General features: G+C 43.1%; 1 protein-coding gene across 1 annotated transcript in view; it reads right to left on the bottom strand.

Moving 5' to 3' along the window:
- Window positions 1–12,112, bottom strand: part of ctnna1 (catenin (cadherin-associated protein), alpha 1) — a 99,224-nt gene that overhangs the window by 73,202 nt on the left and 13,910 nt on the right. Inside the window, exons 4-6 of the mRNA XM_046858772.1 lie at window positions 10,167–10,333; window positions 7,347–7,466; window positions 3,994–4,263 (exon numbers count right to left, since the gene is read on the bottom strand). Of these exons, the coding sequence (XP_046714728.1) occupies window positions 3,994–4,263; window positions 7,347–7,466; window positions 10,167–10,333 (557 nt within the window). The remainder of the gene's footprint in view (window positions 1–3,993; window positions 4,264–7,346; window positions 7,467–10,166; window positions 10,334–12,112) is intronic.

The following is a 12,112-nucleotide window of genomic DNA, read 5'->3' as shown; positions in this document are numbered from 1 at the left end:
CACACAGGAAAAAGCGAATACCTCCGAGACCGCTGGCGAGAGTACGGCATCTCAGGAGGAGGGGGAGGAGACGCGTACAACCTGACAGCATCTCTACAGGTCATATCACATATACGTTGCTCAGAGCGTCAAGCGCCGGTACTGTTCGGCCGTATCACCATCATTAAACCACGTTTTTACTGTTCTGCAGTCAGACGTTCACGTCTCGTATCGCAGAATGATACTGTGATGCCTCATCTCTGTAACCTGGCCACTGAAAGCAGCGGAGATGCTGAGAGTCACGAGGAGAAACTTGGTGAATGGGAGATGGTCTCCTGTCTTAGGTCAGTGGCTAAATAACCCCTGTGTTCAGAGCAGACTGGTGTCTCAAACCAGGCCGTGACTATTTTGCGAGGCAGAGATTTGGGGATTGGAGATGGGGAATTTTTGTGTGTGTGTGTGTGTGTGTGTGTGTGTGTGTGTGTGTGTGTAGGGGGTCCAGGGAGTGCCGCCTGACAGCGAGAACGAGGTCCAAAACAGACGCCACACACACGGGTGATTAATCCTGTGACAACCGAAACAGTCAGAGCCTTCGAAACCGGTGACAAAAAAAAAAAAAAGAAAGAGAGCGAGCGAGAGCGAGAGAGAGAGAGAGAGAAAGTACCACTTTCTTTTGTTGTGGAGCGTTGGGGATAATTGCGGTGTAAAAAGGGAAAGAAGGCGCGAGGGAACGTTTGAATGACGGGGAGACAAAAGCAAACAAGCTGCAGGCCCCCTGAAGCCGAGTGGGAGATGAGTGAAGGAGAGGAAGGAACGGAACGAGAAATGACTCATGTGGTTTGCACCTGCATGACTAACATCTTGTGTTAAATCGCGGTACGCCACGGCGCTGTTGATGTTTCAAACCCGTCTGGTCAGAAGGTGATGATTCCTCCTCCTCCCCCTCCCTCTGTAGCAGCAGCTCAGACCGTAACAGATCACAGCTTCATATTTATACCGCTCCCTCAGATGCCTTCTCGTTTCTATAGTAACGGCTCGTTGTTTTTTTTTTGCCTCTCGCCAGACGTTTTGCACAGTCTGTGCCGCTCGGAGATGCGCTTATAATCAAAGCCTCGTCACCAACACGGAATAAATAATTCAATAATAACAATAGTGAAGGAAGGAGTCTCCACTTTTAGCACTACAGGAAAAAGACAGTAATTCGAGCTCATCACGTCTGCTGTAGGAATATTGATATTGTAAGACATTGTGTATCTATAGGCTTTCATTTCTTTGCTTCATACAGACAGCAAATCATCAATTTTACTGACTTCTAATGCAGGGTTCTTCCACAAACATGCCTTTTTAATGCAAAAAAAGAAAAAAGATGCGGCTCTACCTCTGCCATGTTTATCTGTATTCTATGAGACTCTCGGGACACGCTTCGGCCTCCGTAGTGTAGCGATATAGTGTATTGAAAGCTTTCCAAATATAAATAATAAAATAAGAAGAAAAGCGCATCTATTAATTTTATAAATTTAAATAAATCTGTGGTTCTGCAGGTGCAAATATTTATATATAAAAAAATAAATAAATAAATGTGTCGTGATAAAAATGCCAACTTATTTGATGGACACTTTTTAAATCGATGCATTACATCGTTTACATTTATGCCGATGCACATCTGTGAATCTTACCACCAAATATCTTTAGTAAAACCTGTATATTGTGGGGGACACCTCTGGGTTCTGATTGAGTGGCAGCCTCTCTGCACCAGGGCTGCCATATCATCCCTGTCCCTGCCCTGACCCCCAACTTCCTAATAAGGGGACTAAGATTTTTCATTGTGCTCTAAATGTATGTATATCTGAAAGATTGTTTGTTGAAATGAAGCAAACTTTTTTCCTCCCTCTCTTTTTCAGGAGCTCCGACTTCACATCCCCTCAATGCTAATTGGCCTGGCACACATCTGCCGGGATCCAATATGCAGCGAGAGGAAAGATAAGCCCTTCATATTAGCTCTCATATTTCCCTCCATCCATGGCTGGAAAGGGGAATTTGATTTGCAAATGTGTCCACACTCCAGAGAGCACTCGAGACACCGGAGAACCCGCGGGTCTGGCGGCGAGCTCGGCCAGCTCGAACCGGCTCGCGCTTCGCTCTCCCAATTAAGAGCCTCATTTGTCTCGACGGAAAGGCTCCATCCATCCTCCGTCAGAGATACTGCTCGCTAACGGACGAGAACTAATTAGGGATGTAACAGATTAGGCAGGCTGTTGGAGCTGGGCTTATCTCTGTAAAGCCTGCGCTAATCATTGAAGAATAATAACTGGAAGAGGGAGAAGAAGAAGAAGAAGGGCGCAGTAAATCAGGACGCGTTGAATAGATGCAGTAAGCAGTGATGAAGTATTCCTGGTGTTCAGACATCGGGTGCTTCGAGACTGACACAGATAAGGCCTGAAGAGCGTTAGGAGTACACTAGTCACAGACGGAGGTGTATCTAATTTCTCTCTCAGGACCATGGAGAGCTTCTGCTGCTCTACAATACAACCGGTGCACACAAACTACCAGCTCAGATATAAATAGGGAGGCAGTGAGACTGGGGCTGGGAGAGATGGCAGATATATTTATATCATGACACCTGAAGACATTAATACAATATAGAAGATAGATAGATAGATAGATATAGATATAGATATAGATATATACACACACACACACACACACACACACACACACACACACACACACACACACACACACACACACACACACACACACACACACACACACACACACACACACACACACACACACACACACACACACACACACACACACACACACAGGATAGATAAAGTATTGAAGTATAGGGAAACCAGCCATATGTGGTTCCTCCGCAAACTGTAACCACAATGTTGGATGCACACAATTGTCTTTCGATGGAGCATTCAATTCTTCCTTTATTCGAACTAGGAGGCCCAACCCTGATCCAGCATGACACCACTGTGCACAAAGCCAGCTCTACGCAGAGTGGAAGGAATGGGTTGGAAGATCCTTTATACCAGGGTTTCTGCAGGTTTCACCAAGTCAAACTTTGAGATTTTTTTTTTTAAAAGCAGAAAGCATGAGATTTAAAACCGATATCGCAACATCAAACACACACAAATGTGTTGTTGGCAGCCGTCCTTCACCGAGCCCCATGTGTGGTTTCCAAGGGACTTTTTCAGACCCTGCAGAAACACTGTACTGGGATGAATCTTTAGGCCCTCAGGCCTCCACACCTCACCTACATCAGCACCTGACTAACACCCTGGTGGCTGAATGACTCTCCACAAAATCTAGTGGAACATCTTCCCAGAAGGAAGTTATTATAACAGGAAATGTGGGATGGGATGTTCAAAAACAATCTTATGCACGGGTGTCCACAAACTTTCGCCTTTAAAACAGAGCCCACGCCCCCAATACGAGTCTCCAAGCGACTTCGATTAACTGATTTGTTACATTAAACTCGAAGAAAAACATCCTGTTCTGTGGAGTAGTCTAATCACTGATCGTCAATAAACCCATTTTTCTCCACTCGTACTGTTCCTCAGTAGCAATTAGAAAAAATAAAAAAAAACATTTCCATCCAAGATTTGGTCCATCTGCTCATACTGTTCCAAAGATCTCAGCAATCGTTCCTCAATCACACATTGTTTGCTTTAAAACAAAAAAAAAAGCAATTATGAGATAAACATGAAAATCCAGTCAGAGCAGTGGATTATCTCCATGTGTAGAGAAGGGAGATGAGCCGCCTAATTAGCGCAAAAACTACACGTGGTCTGTAAACACGTGAAACGGCTCGCTCGGTGCTGCATTCTCCACAAAAAAATAAAGGAGTGATTTCGAGGAGATTAATAGGCTGCCGTGGCGACGGGTCTCGAATCGACGCAAGTCAGGTGAAGGTATTTAAAATACCAATTGGATATAGACTCATGAATCCTTATAATGATGTGATTACATTGTGTGTGTGTGTGTGTGATAACTACTCACATCGAAGTTGTTGAGGGCCCCGGCGAGCTCCCCGGGTCCGGTGTGCTGGCCCAGGCTGGAGTCGTCGGTGCTGACGCCCTGCGCCGTGTTGGAGATTCCCGAGACGGCCTGCTGCAGCTGCTTGTAGATCAGCTCGCGGTTGGCCTTGTAGGCGGCTACGTCCGGGTGCTGCAGGCAGGCGCGGGACGCCGTGTACAGCAGGGGGACGTTTCTCTGCAGCACGCCGCGAGCCGCCGCCATCTGCTCCTTGTGCTGCACGTCCTTCAGCTCCTGCACGGCGTGAAGATCAGGGTTAATGTCACGACTGTTATTAGTCTGAACGCCAACTAACGGTCAAATCATCTCAAATCTCACGTCTATGGCATGTGGAGGTTTAGAGGTTAGGGGGATGCATGTAGGGGGACGTGGCCTCAGTAGCCATACAGGTTTTTTATCCCCCCCCTTTAACTACATTTAGATTTCCAGATTATTCCCATTAATTCCCCCATGTTATGTTAAACCCCCTGGAAAGTTTCCAGGCTTGAGAATTCCCGGAATGTTGCGACCCTACTCTGGATAAGGCGTCTGCTGAATGTCGTAAACGCAGACACACACCCTCGCCAAGAGCGACAAGTATGTTATCCGGTGAGGTTTCAGGACCCAACACTGACAGCTTGGTTCTGCTATGATTTGAAATCCATCATTGTGAGCACAGAGGTTCTCTTTCCCTCATGGAGACTCCGACAGTGGGGATGGGACAGCGTTAAAGAACACGAGGGTACGAACTAAAAATATCCATTTGGCCATAAACGGTGAGATCCAGGCAGATGAAGGGAAACTTTTACTTGACTAACGTTTTGTACGTTTTGTGTAATTCAAAGGCAGCAGGTAGATCAGCATGAGTCTGCCTCTTCATGAGTAATGAGTAGTTCCTTCCACATCACCCTTCTCCATTCATACACAAAAAAATAATCAAAATAAAAACACACCCCCCGACGCCTGCTCGTGTTTTTGTGCCTACTGGAGAAGGAAGAGTCGGCGTGACCTGGGCGGCACATGCTTGCCATTCAAACAGCATGCGTTTGGATTTTGATGGAGCTCCCTGCCTCTGACCTACATTAAAGGTTACTTTCTCTCTTAAAAGCTTCACATCGTCGGGCCATAAGTGTATGACGGCATGCTGCACTTTCTGTTCCTCTTTCTTCTCTAAAATAATAAGATGAAGACTCAGCGTGGCAGATGACACGAGACCGGACCGCTGAATGTGATGCCGTGTAGACGGATCAGAACTCATCACTACCTGCTTCTGTTTATGAATCCTTCCAAAACTGCTTGGAGGGTAAGTCATGTGAAATGATGTAGCATTAAAATGCAATTAAACTATACTTAGTCCTGGGTTTTCGTAAAAAGATTGAGTGTGTGTTTTATTTTCTCCCGTTCTTGCAACGCTGTCGCTAAAAATATCGAAACGGAGATGCAGTCCATCACACGTTGTGAGAAAATGAACCGTGGTGCTACAGAATGTTCGGTTCAATGGCATTTAATAACACCGAAAACAGGAAGCTCTCGGTATATAAACGCCGACTCGGCCGTTTCTCACCCTGAACATGTTTGTGACGTCCAGAGAAAAAGTTCCCAGATTAGAGTGCATCTATAATAGTGATGCATTTCAGACATGTGTTGTGGTTCTTCTGTTACCATAAAGCACACAATTTTATAGGAATTTTCTATATAATTTATCAAGTCTAGTGGAAGATCCTCCCAGAAGAGAGGAGGTTATAACAGCAATTTATTAAAAAAAAAAAAATTTATAAATAAATTAATTAATTAATAATTAAACCACTTATGCTCAGGTGTCCACAAACATTTGACCACAATTTGAAAGCTATACAAATAAATATACTCTGCTATTAAAATGTAATTATTAGTACTGTAGTAATATTTCAGATTTATTTATTTGCAGTTGCAGGAATATTGTTTATTTTTACTATATGAAACTATCATCATCATCATCATCATCAGTACTATTGTGTTATTGTTTTTTTATTAGAAATTTAATATTTGAAAGTCTTGCTAGGGTTATTAAAATATTAGTATTATTTATTACATTGCCCTGGTCACTATAAGCTTTTTTTTTTTCCTTTTTTCTATTGGCATTAATAGTGTATAATACTAGTATGTAGTCCAGTTCTACTACAACCACTACTAATTAGTAGAAATAGTATTGATTTTGGTCTTGTTATTTATTATATTAAACTAGTATATAAAATACAGGACTACTATTATGATGCCAATGTCATTAGTATTGATTATTGATAGCTGTAGCATTAATCTTGCTTTTGTAAATATCGCTGGTTTTTATTAGTAGTAAAAATTCTTAGAAGTAAAAATTTCCTATTTCATGTTTATTTCTTTTTATTAAAAAAAGTATTAATTTGTATCCCAAATAGCATCAAAACTAATTCCAACAAGCTGAACACACACCCATTGTGTTGCTAAATGAATCGATTCTGCAGCATCCAATGTGCTGACCGGGTCAATTCCAGACCCGACTACACCGTGTTCCACCCCAGAGGAGAACCAATAAGGATCCGGCGTGTGGCCGCTTCACTGGATGTTAGAACGGTGAAATGATTAGCATTAGTAATTAGCACTCTGGATCCACGTGTTAAATTGATTGAAGAGGAGCACGAGCGCCGACTACAGCCGAGCGAATTCGGGGAGCGTCAGCGTAATGGGCCGTGACACTCGGGGTGCCCTGAGCGCGGTTCTGGTTTCCCCACGTTTCTCTCGGCGGGCTCTGAAGAGATTACTCATGCTTATAGGCTGTAGGCTGCTGTTGATGACTAAACGCCCAGAATGCGATTAGATCTGCTGATTAAGTTGCCTGTCTTTCCTCTGTTGTGTGGCAGTAGGAGAACACGATGTATCAAAAAGGATAAGGAAGCAGACGTTTGGGTCAGAATCTGACAGTTCGTCTGGGGTTAAATCAGTTTTACAGTCTGGATGTGGTCCAGAGAACTTGCGAGCGCTGGTCTGGAGTCACACTTTGACCGAACATGTTCCGCAACACGTTTTTGCTTAATGAGTGATTACCTTCTGTTTCAGTGAAAGGGGCTGTTATGATTAATCCGGAGCGAAAGCCAAATTTTCATAGCGCAGTAATTAGCGCTGATGTGTAATGCATGAGGGTGGGGGTTTCAGGGCTAAAAATAATCAGCACGATGACGCACAAAACAAAAATAAAAGTAGGGACCCCAAAGTCCATTATTTTGTAAACGTATTTCTTCTGTATGAAAGCAAATCTATGAGGATAAACCCCGCCCCTAAACATCACCAGAAGTATTAGAACACACAGTGTATAGAACACTTACCTGCTGTCTCTTGGCTGCCATCATATTGAGTTTATCCACTTCAGGCTTCAGAGCTTTGTACTGGATCCCCAGATCCTGCTCCGTCCCTGCGTTACGCACCTTCGCCAGGTTTTCCTCCACCTGCCAGGACGAGAACAGCAATTATTACCCTTTAAAATAAAACTACGAAAAAAAATAAAGAAAGCAGAAGAGTACACGGTGCAGGAGCTGCGTTTAAACCCAGAAAGTGACTCCTGGAGGATTTGGGTGGATAAACGACGAGGCCTGAGATAAACTAAGAGAGATAGATGGCGAGAACACAAATCACCGACTGTTTCCCTGAAGGCGTTTTGGCTGTTTGTTAAAGTTGGCGGGAAGCCCCTTGTTTCTGTGCTTAATGGTCCTCCGCAGGGACGGGGAGTGATGTAGAGTAGCCTGGTTTAACTAAAAACAAATGTTTGCATCAAGCATGCCATTAAACACGTCCCGGCTAGCGGCACTAATCCCTTTATAAAAAAAAAAAAAAAAAAAAAAAAAAAAGGTGCGATCGTCAGATAACAGCGTAATTACTGGACCTGCCCGGGATATTATAGATGAGACAATAGCACCAGGTTTGTAAAAGCTAGGTTTGATGTAGAGCATGAAATTTTAATGAAAATCACTAAAGAAAGCAAGAGACTACAATAAACACTGGAGTGAAATCCAGTTCTGGGGCGTTGGATCTACAAACAACACTCCATAGTGATTTAAGCAACTAATACTAATTTAAAAGAGCCGGATTATTTCCACAAAACAGCATGTCCCTGTGCTACACACATTAAAAACCTGTACAGGGTTCATTATTATTATTATAATAATAATAATTATATGGACAATTTATTTGCAAGATCACGCATCTCGTTCTTGTTGGTTTGTGTGTACAGATGAGTTTGTTCTAGTTGTGTGTTCTCTTTTACACTCCAACACTGGAGACCTCCTTCCCCAAAATATTAAATAAATGCCTTCGCTATTTAAATTGCACACTTGTCTTTTCTCATAAATGAGCCGATGAATCAGGACAGAGGGATTTGGGTAGCAGAAAAACGAGAAAACGCGAGAAGAAAATCCGAAACTAAGCTTTTTTTTTTTTCCAATCTCATGATTTCAATTAAACGTCAAACATCATAAATCGTAATTACAGAAACTCTGTGTTTTAAGGTTACTGTGTGTGTGAAAAACTTTTTGTAAAGACCGGGTGATGCCGTGGACTCGGTCATGAGCGGCGACGCCCGAGCGGACACGCCCCCGATTCCATAGCTATCAAATTTCAGAGGAGCTCGGTGACACTAATCTGGTTTGCAGCAACAGCCCATCACGCTAACGTGGACAAATCGAATCAAACCCAAGAAGGAGCATGTGGTGGCACAGAGAGAGAGAGAGAGAGAGAGAGAGAGAGAGAGAGAGAGAGAGAGAGAGAGAGAGAGAGAGAGAGAGAGAGCACAAGCATTATATCTCACACTGATCTCACAGGCTTTTCCCTAAAATACAGAATGCCATAGGGTTAACTGTGCTCTATATATTAATATATTGTGCAGTTAGGGACTGATATTAAAAATAAAAACTATCTAAATGGACATTTTAAGCAGGTTGTATAAAATGAACTGTTTTGTATTGTTCTCCGCATGATGCTGGACTTCATGGTCACACTAATAATATTTTGCTACAAAAATAGTAAATGATTATCTATCCATCTATCAATCTCTACCATCTATCCATCATGCCTATTACATCCATATAGATAGATAAAGATGGCTGTATAGATGTGAATGGATGGATATCGATCCAGCCATCTTTATCTACTCATAAAGAGGGGGGCAATTATATATCATTCTAAACCAGAAATGCCCAATCCAGGGCCTGCAGATCAGTTGGTCCACGGTGACCTATGATTTAACCCACCATGAAATACATAAGAAAAGAGGAAGGGGAAAAAGCTGCATCAGGTATTGAACATTAAAGTGGACTGTGATTGTACTAAAGTGTCCCTGAACAAAAACAACTGCATTAGTTAAGATTACAGTCACATTTTCTACTTATTAAGTCGTATACAAGAAGGATTTGTTCATTTTAAAACAAATTTTCTTAACGCAGCATTTCTTTTTTTGGCCCACGTCCCTTAATTAAGCTCGGTTTTTGGCCCTTCGTAAGAAAATACCTAGCCCTTCTGCTCTAAACAGATGTGTAGCAGTTTGGACTGGTTCTCGATGAGAGGAAAAAGAAAGAAGCACAGCTGTTGCGTTCCAGCCGAAGCGTCTGAGAGATTGTGTCTGGTTCTATTTGCTCTGCGGGAGTGAAAACACTGTGGGTTAAGTGGTCAGGTTCTCCGTGACACACCCTTCAGTTTTCAACCTCGCTCCCACACACAGGCTGAAGAGAGGCTGAGATAATCAAAAGGGCAGCTATATAAAAAGCCACTGCGCATTCGACCAGGCCGCTAACCAGAGATGACCGATAACGCAAAAATACAACGGCCTGTGGAGTACTTCAGCCGCGTTCCTTCCTGTTAGCACTTGAACCGCACGCTGGGAAGAAAAGCGAGAGCGCCGGATTAAAAATAATAACGCGTCCTGTGTGCCTCTGGTCCTGAAAGGTGTATGAATGACCACTGAGAAACTGGAGTACCCTTCTGTAAAACCTTTTTTAGCTAATGATGAGGGAGACGATGACTTCTTTATTTCTGTACCCCGGCGCGTGCCGATGCGTTACCATTTCTATAGTAATGACTAATTCAAGCGGTAACACTGTGTGTGTGTGTGTGTGTGTGTGTGTGTGTGTGTGTGTGTGTGTGTGTGTTTGTTTTACCAGTTTGAGCTGCAGAAGGAGCAGGTAGACGTCGGACATGTCGGCCAGCACCAGCAGGTGAGTGACGGCTGAGAGAAGAGCGCGAGCCGCTCGCACCATGTTCCCCCTCTTCACTGATGAACACGGGTCCTCGGCAAACTCCCCCGAGGCCTGGCGCATGGAATCTCCTGCAGAGAACACACGGAAAATGGTTCGGATCGGGAATTCGAGTAAAGAAATAGTGCAAAAATATTGTATCTAAAAACTAAATCAATAGAGTCCTGGAAAAAACTACCAGGGCACTCTAAAGTGGGCGGGGCATACTTTTATACTTGATCCACAGTGACTAGCCAATCACGTGCGAGATGCAGAAGAGGGCAGACTGCACTTTCCTCCCACTACAAGTCAATTTCAAGCTTGTGTATCTTTCGTTTTACTGAAGCGCTCAAGATCTTCCACGCCAACCAATGCACGAGGTGCTATCAATAGGCGTTCCTGCCACTGCTGGAATGCGTTTTTTTCTAAACTAAGCACCTTCTGCTAATCACGCCGGATCGCCGCAATGGTGTCAAAAATGGGGACACTTGAGGGCTGCAGAAAGTCCTCGGTGACAGGGTGTGTGGTCAGAATAGCACCAGTTGCACTGGTGTACACTAGGGCTGTGCAATATGGACAAAATCATCATATTGCGATTTTGGCAATTGTTTTTGCTTTTTTAAACCTTTTCAAACATGCTTCTTCTAAATGTCTTCAGTGCACAAGAAGTGCATAACAAAACATTTCACAATAAAATAACAGTATTAATAGTTTAATAAACAAAACTATAGTAAAATTGTCTTTAAAACAGACAACATAAATTAAGATTAAACTAAACTAAATTCCAGCCATAATAAATAAACTTCAAAACTGTAATAGAAATCAAAACAAAAAAACAGATTGCTCTTTTAAAGGTTTTTTTGCAAGAAAAACCAGCATGTCCACCATATCTGTGGTCGTGGCGTAGTATTTCACCTGCTTGAGCTCGTATTCAACGCCCGCCTTACATTTCTCATACATTTCGAGAATAGCAAATCGTGTGAAATGAGTGCGAGATGGCAGCTGGTATCTTTTCTCTAGTGTTTATATTAGTCTTTGGAAGCCGTCTTTACTGAAGACGTGCACAGGCATCATATCTGCATATGTAATAGGTGACCGCGTCGGTAATTTCTTCGTGCCGTTTTGATCCTTTCTCATAAGGCATGGCGCTTGCAAATGCTTGAACAATGGATACTTGTTTAATCTGTTCGGGCTGGCTTTGAGGTGTGCTTTTCTTTGTTTCGATGGACTTTGTCGACATGCATTGATCATGCAGTTTTTTTTGTGGCGCTGTTTTAAGTGTTGGAACAGATTTGTAGTATTGCTCCGTTTCGTTGGAATAATCATTTCACAAGTCTTGCAAATTACCTTGCTCTGTGACACATCCTCTCTCCTGAATCCAAAATACTCACAAACGACTGATGTTGAATTTCTCTTTGGCACCAAATCATTTTTATTTTGACCTGCATCCATATTTTATGTACTTTCCTCCCGCTCGCCGATTCGGTTCTTCCGCTCAGCTTCGTCGTGCGCTGCGTGAGCTCTGATTGGTAAACGTCTTACATGCGCACAAGAACGTATTCTGATTAAAAATTTAAATAATATATGAAATCGCAGCCTTATGCGGTTTAGAAATCGCATGTGCTTAAATCGCGATTTTTTTGCGATTAATTGCACAGCCCTAGTGTACACTTATGACTGTCGGTGCTCCCTATGACCGTGCGTGCAGTCTTTTGCTGCCCTCTGTTGGCGTGTAATAAATCTAGTCTCGACACCTTTGGATACCACCTCGAATGCCATATCCCCACGGAGCCGATTAAGTGCAGAGAAGCATCGTCATGCTGGAACAGGTTCTCAGAGTTCAAGTGAAGAACATTTTTCATTCTACTGCA

This window comes from Silurus meridionalis, chromosome 10 (genome assembly GCF_014805685.1).
Source record: "Silurus meridionalis isolate SWU-2019-XX chromosome 10, ASM1480568v1, whole genome shotgun sequence".
In the NCBI taxonomy this organism is placed as follows: domain Eukaryota; kingdom Metazoa; phylum Chordata; class Actinopteri; order Siluriformes; family Siluridae; genus Silurus; species Silurus meridionalis.
Note: the sequence above shows the minus strand (reverse complement) of the source record. Positions and strands in the feature narration are given on the sequence as shown.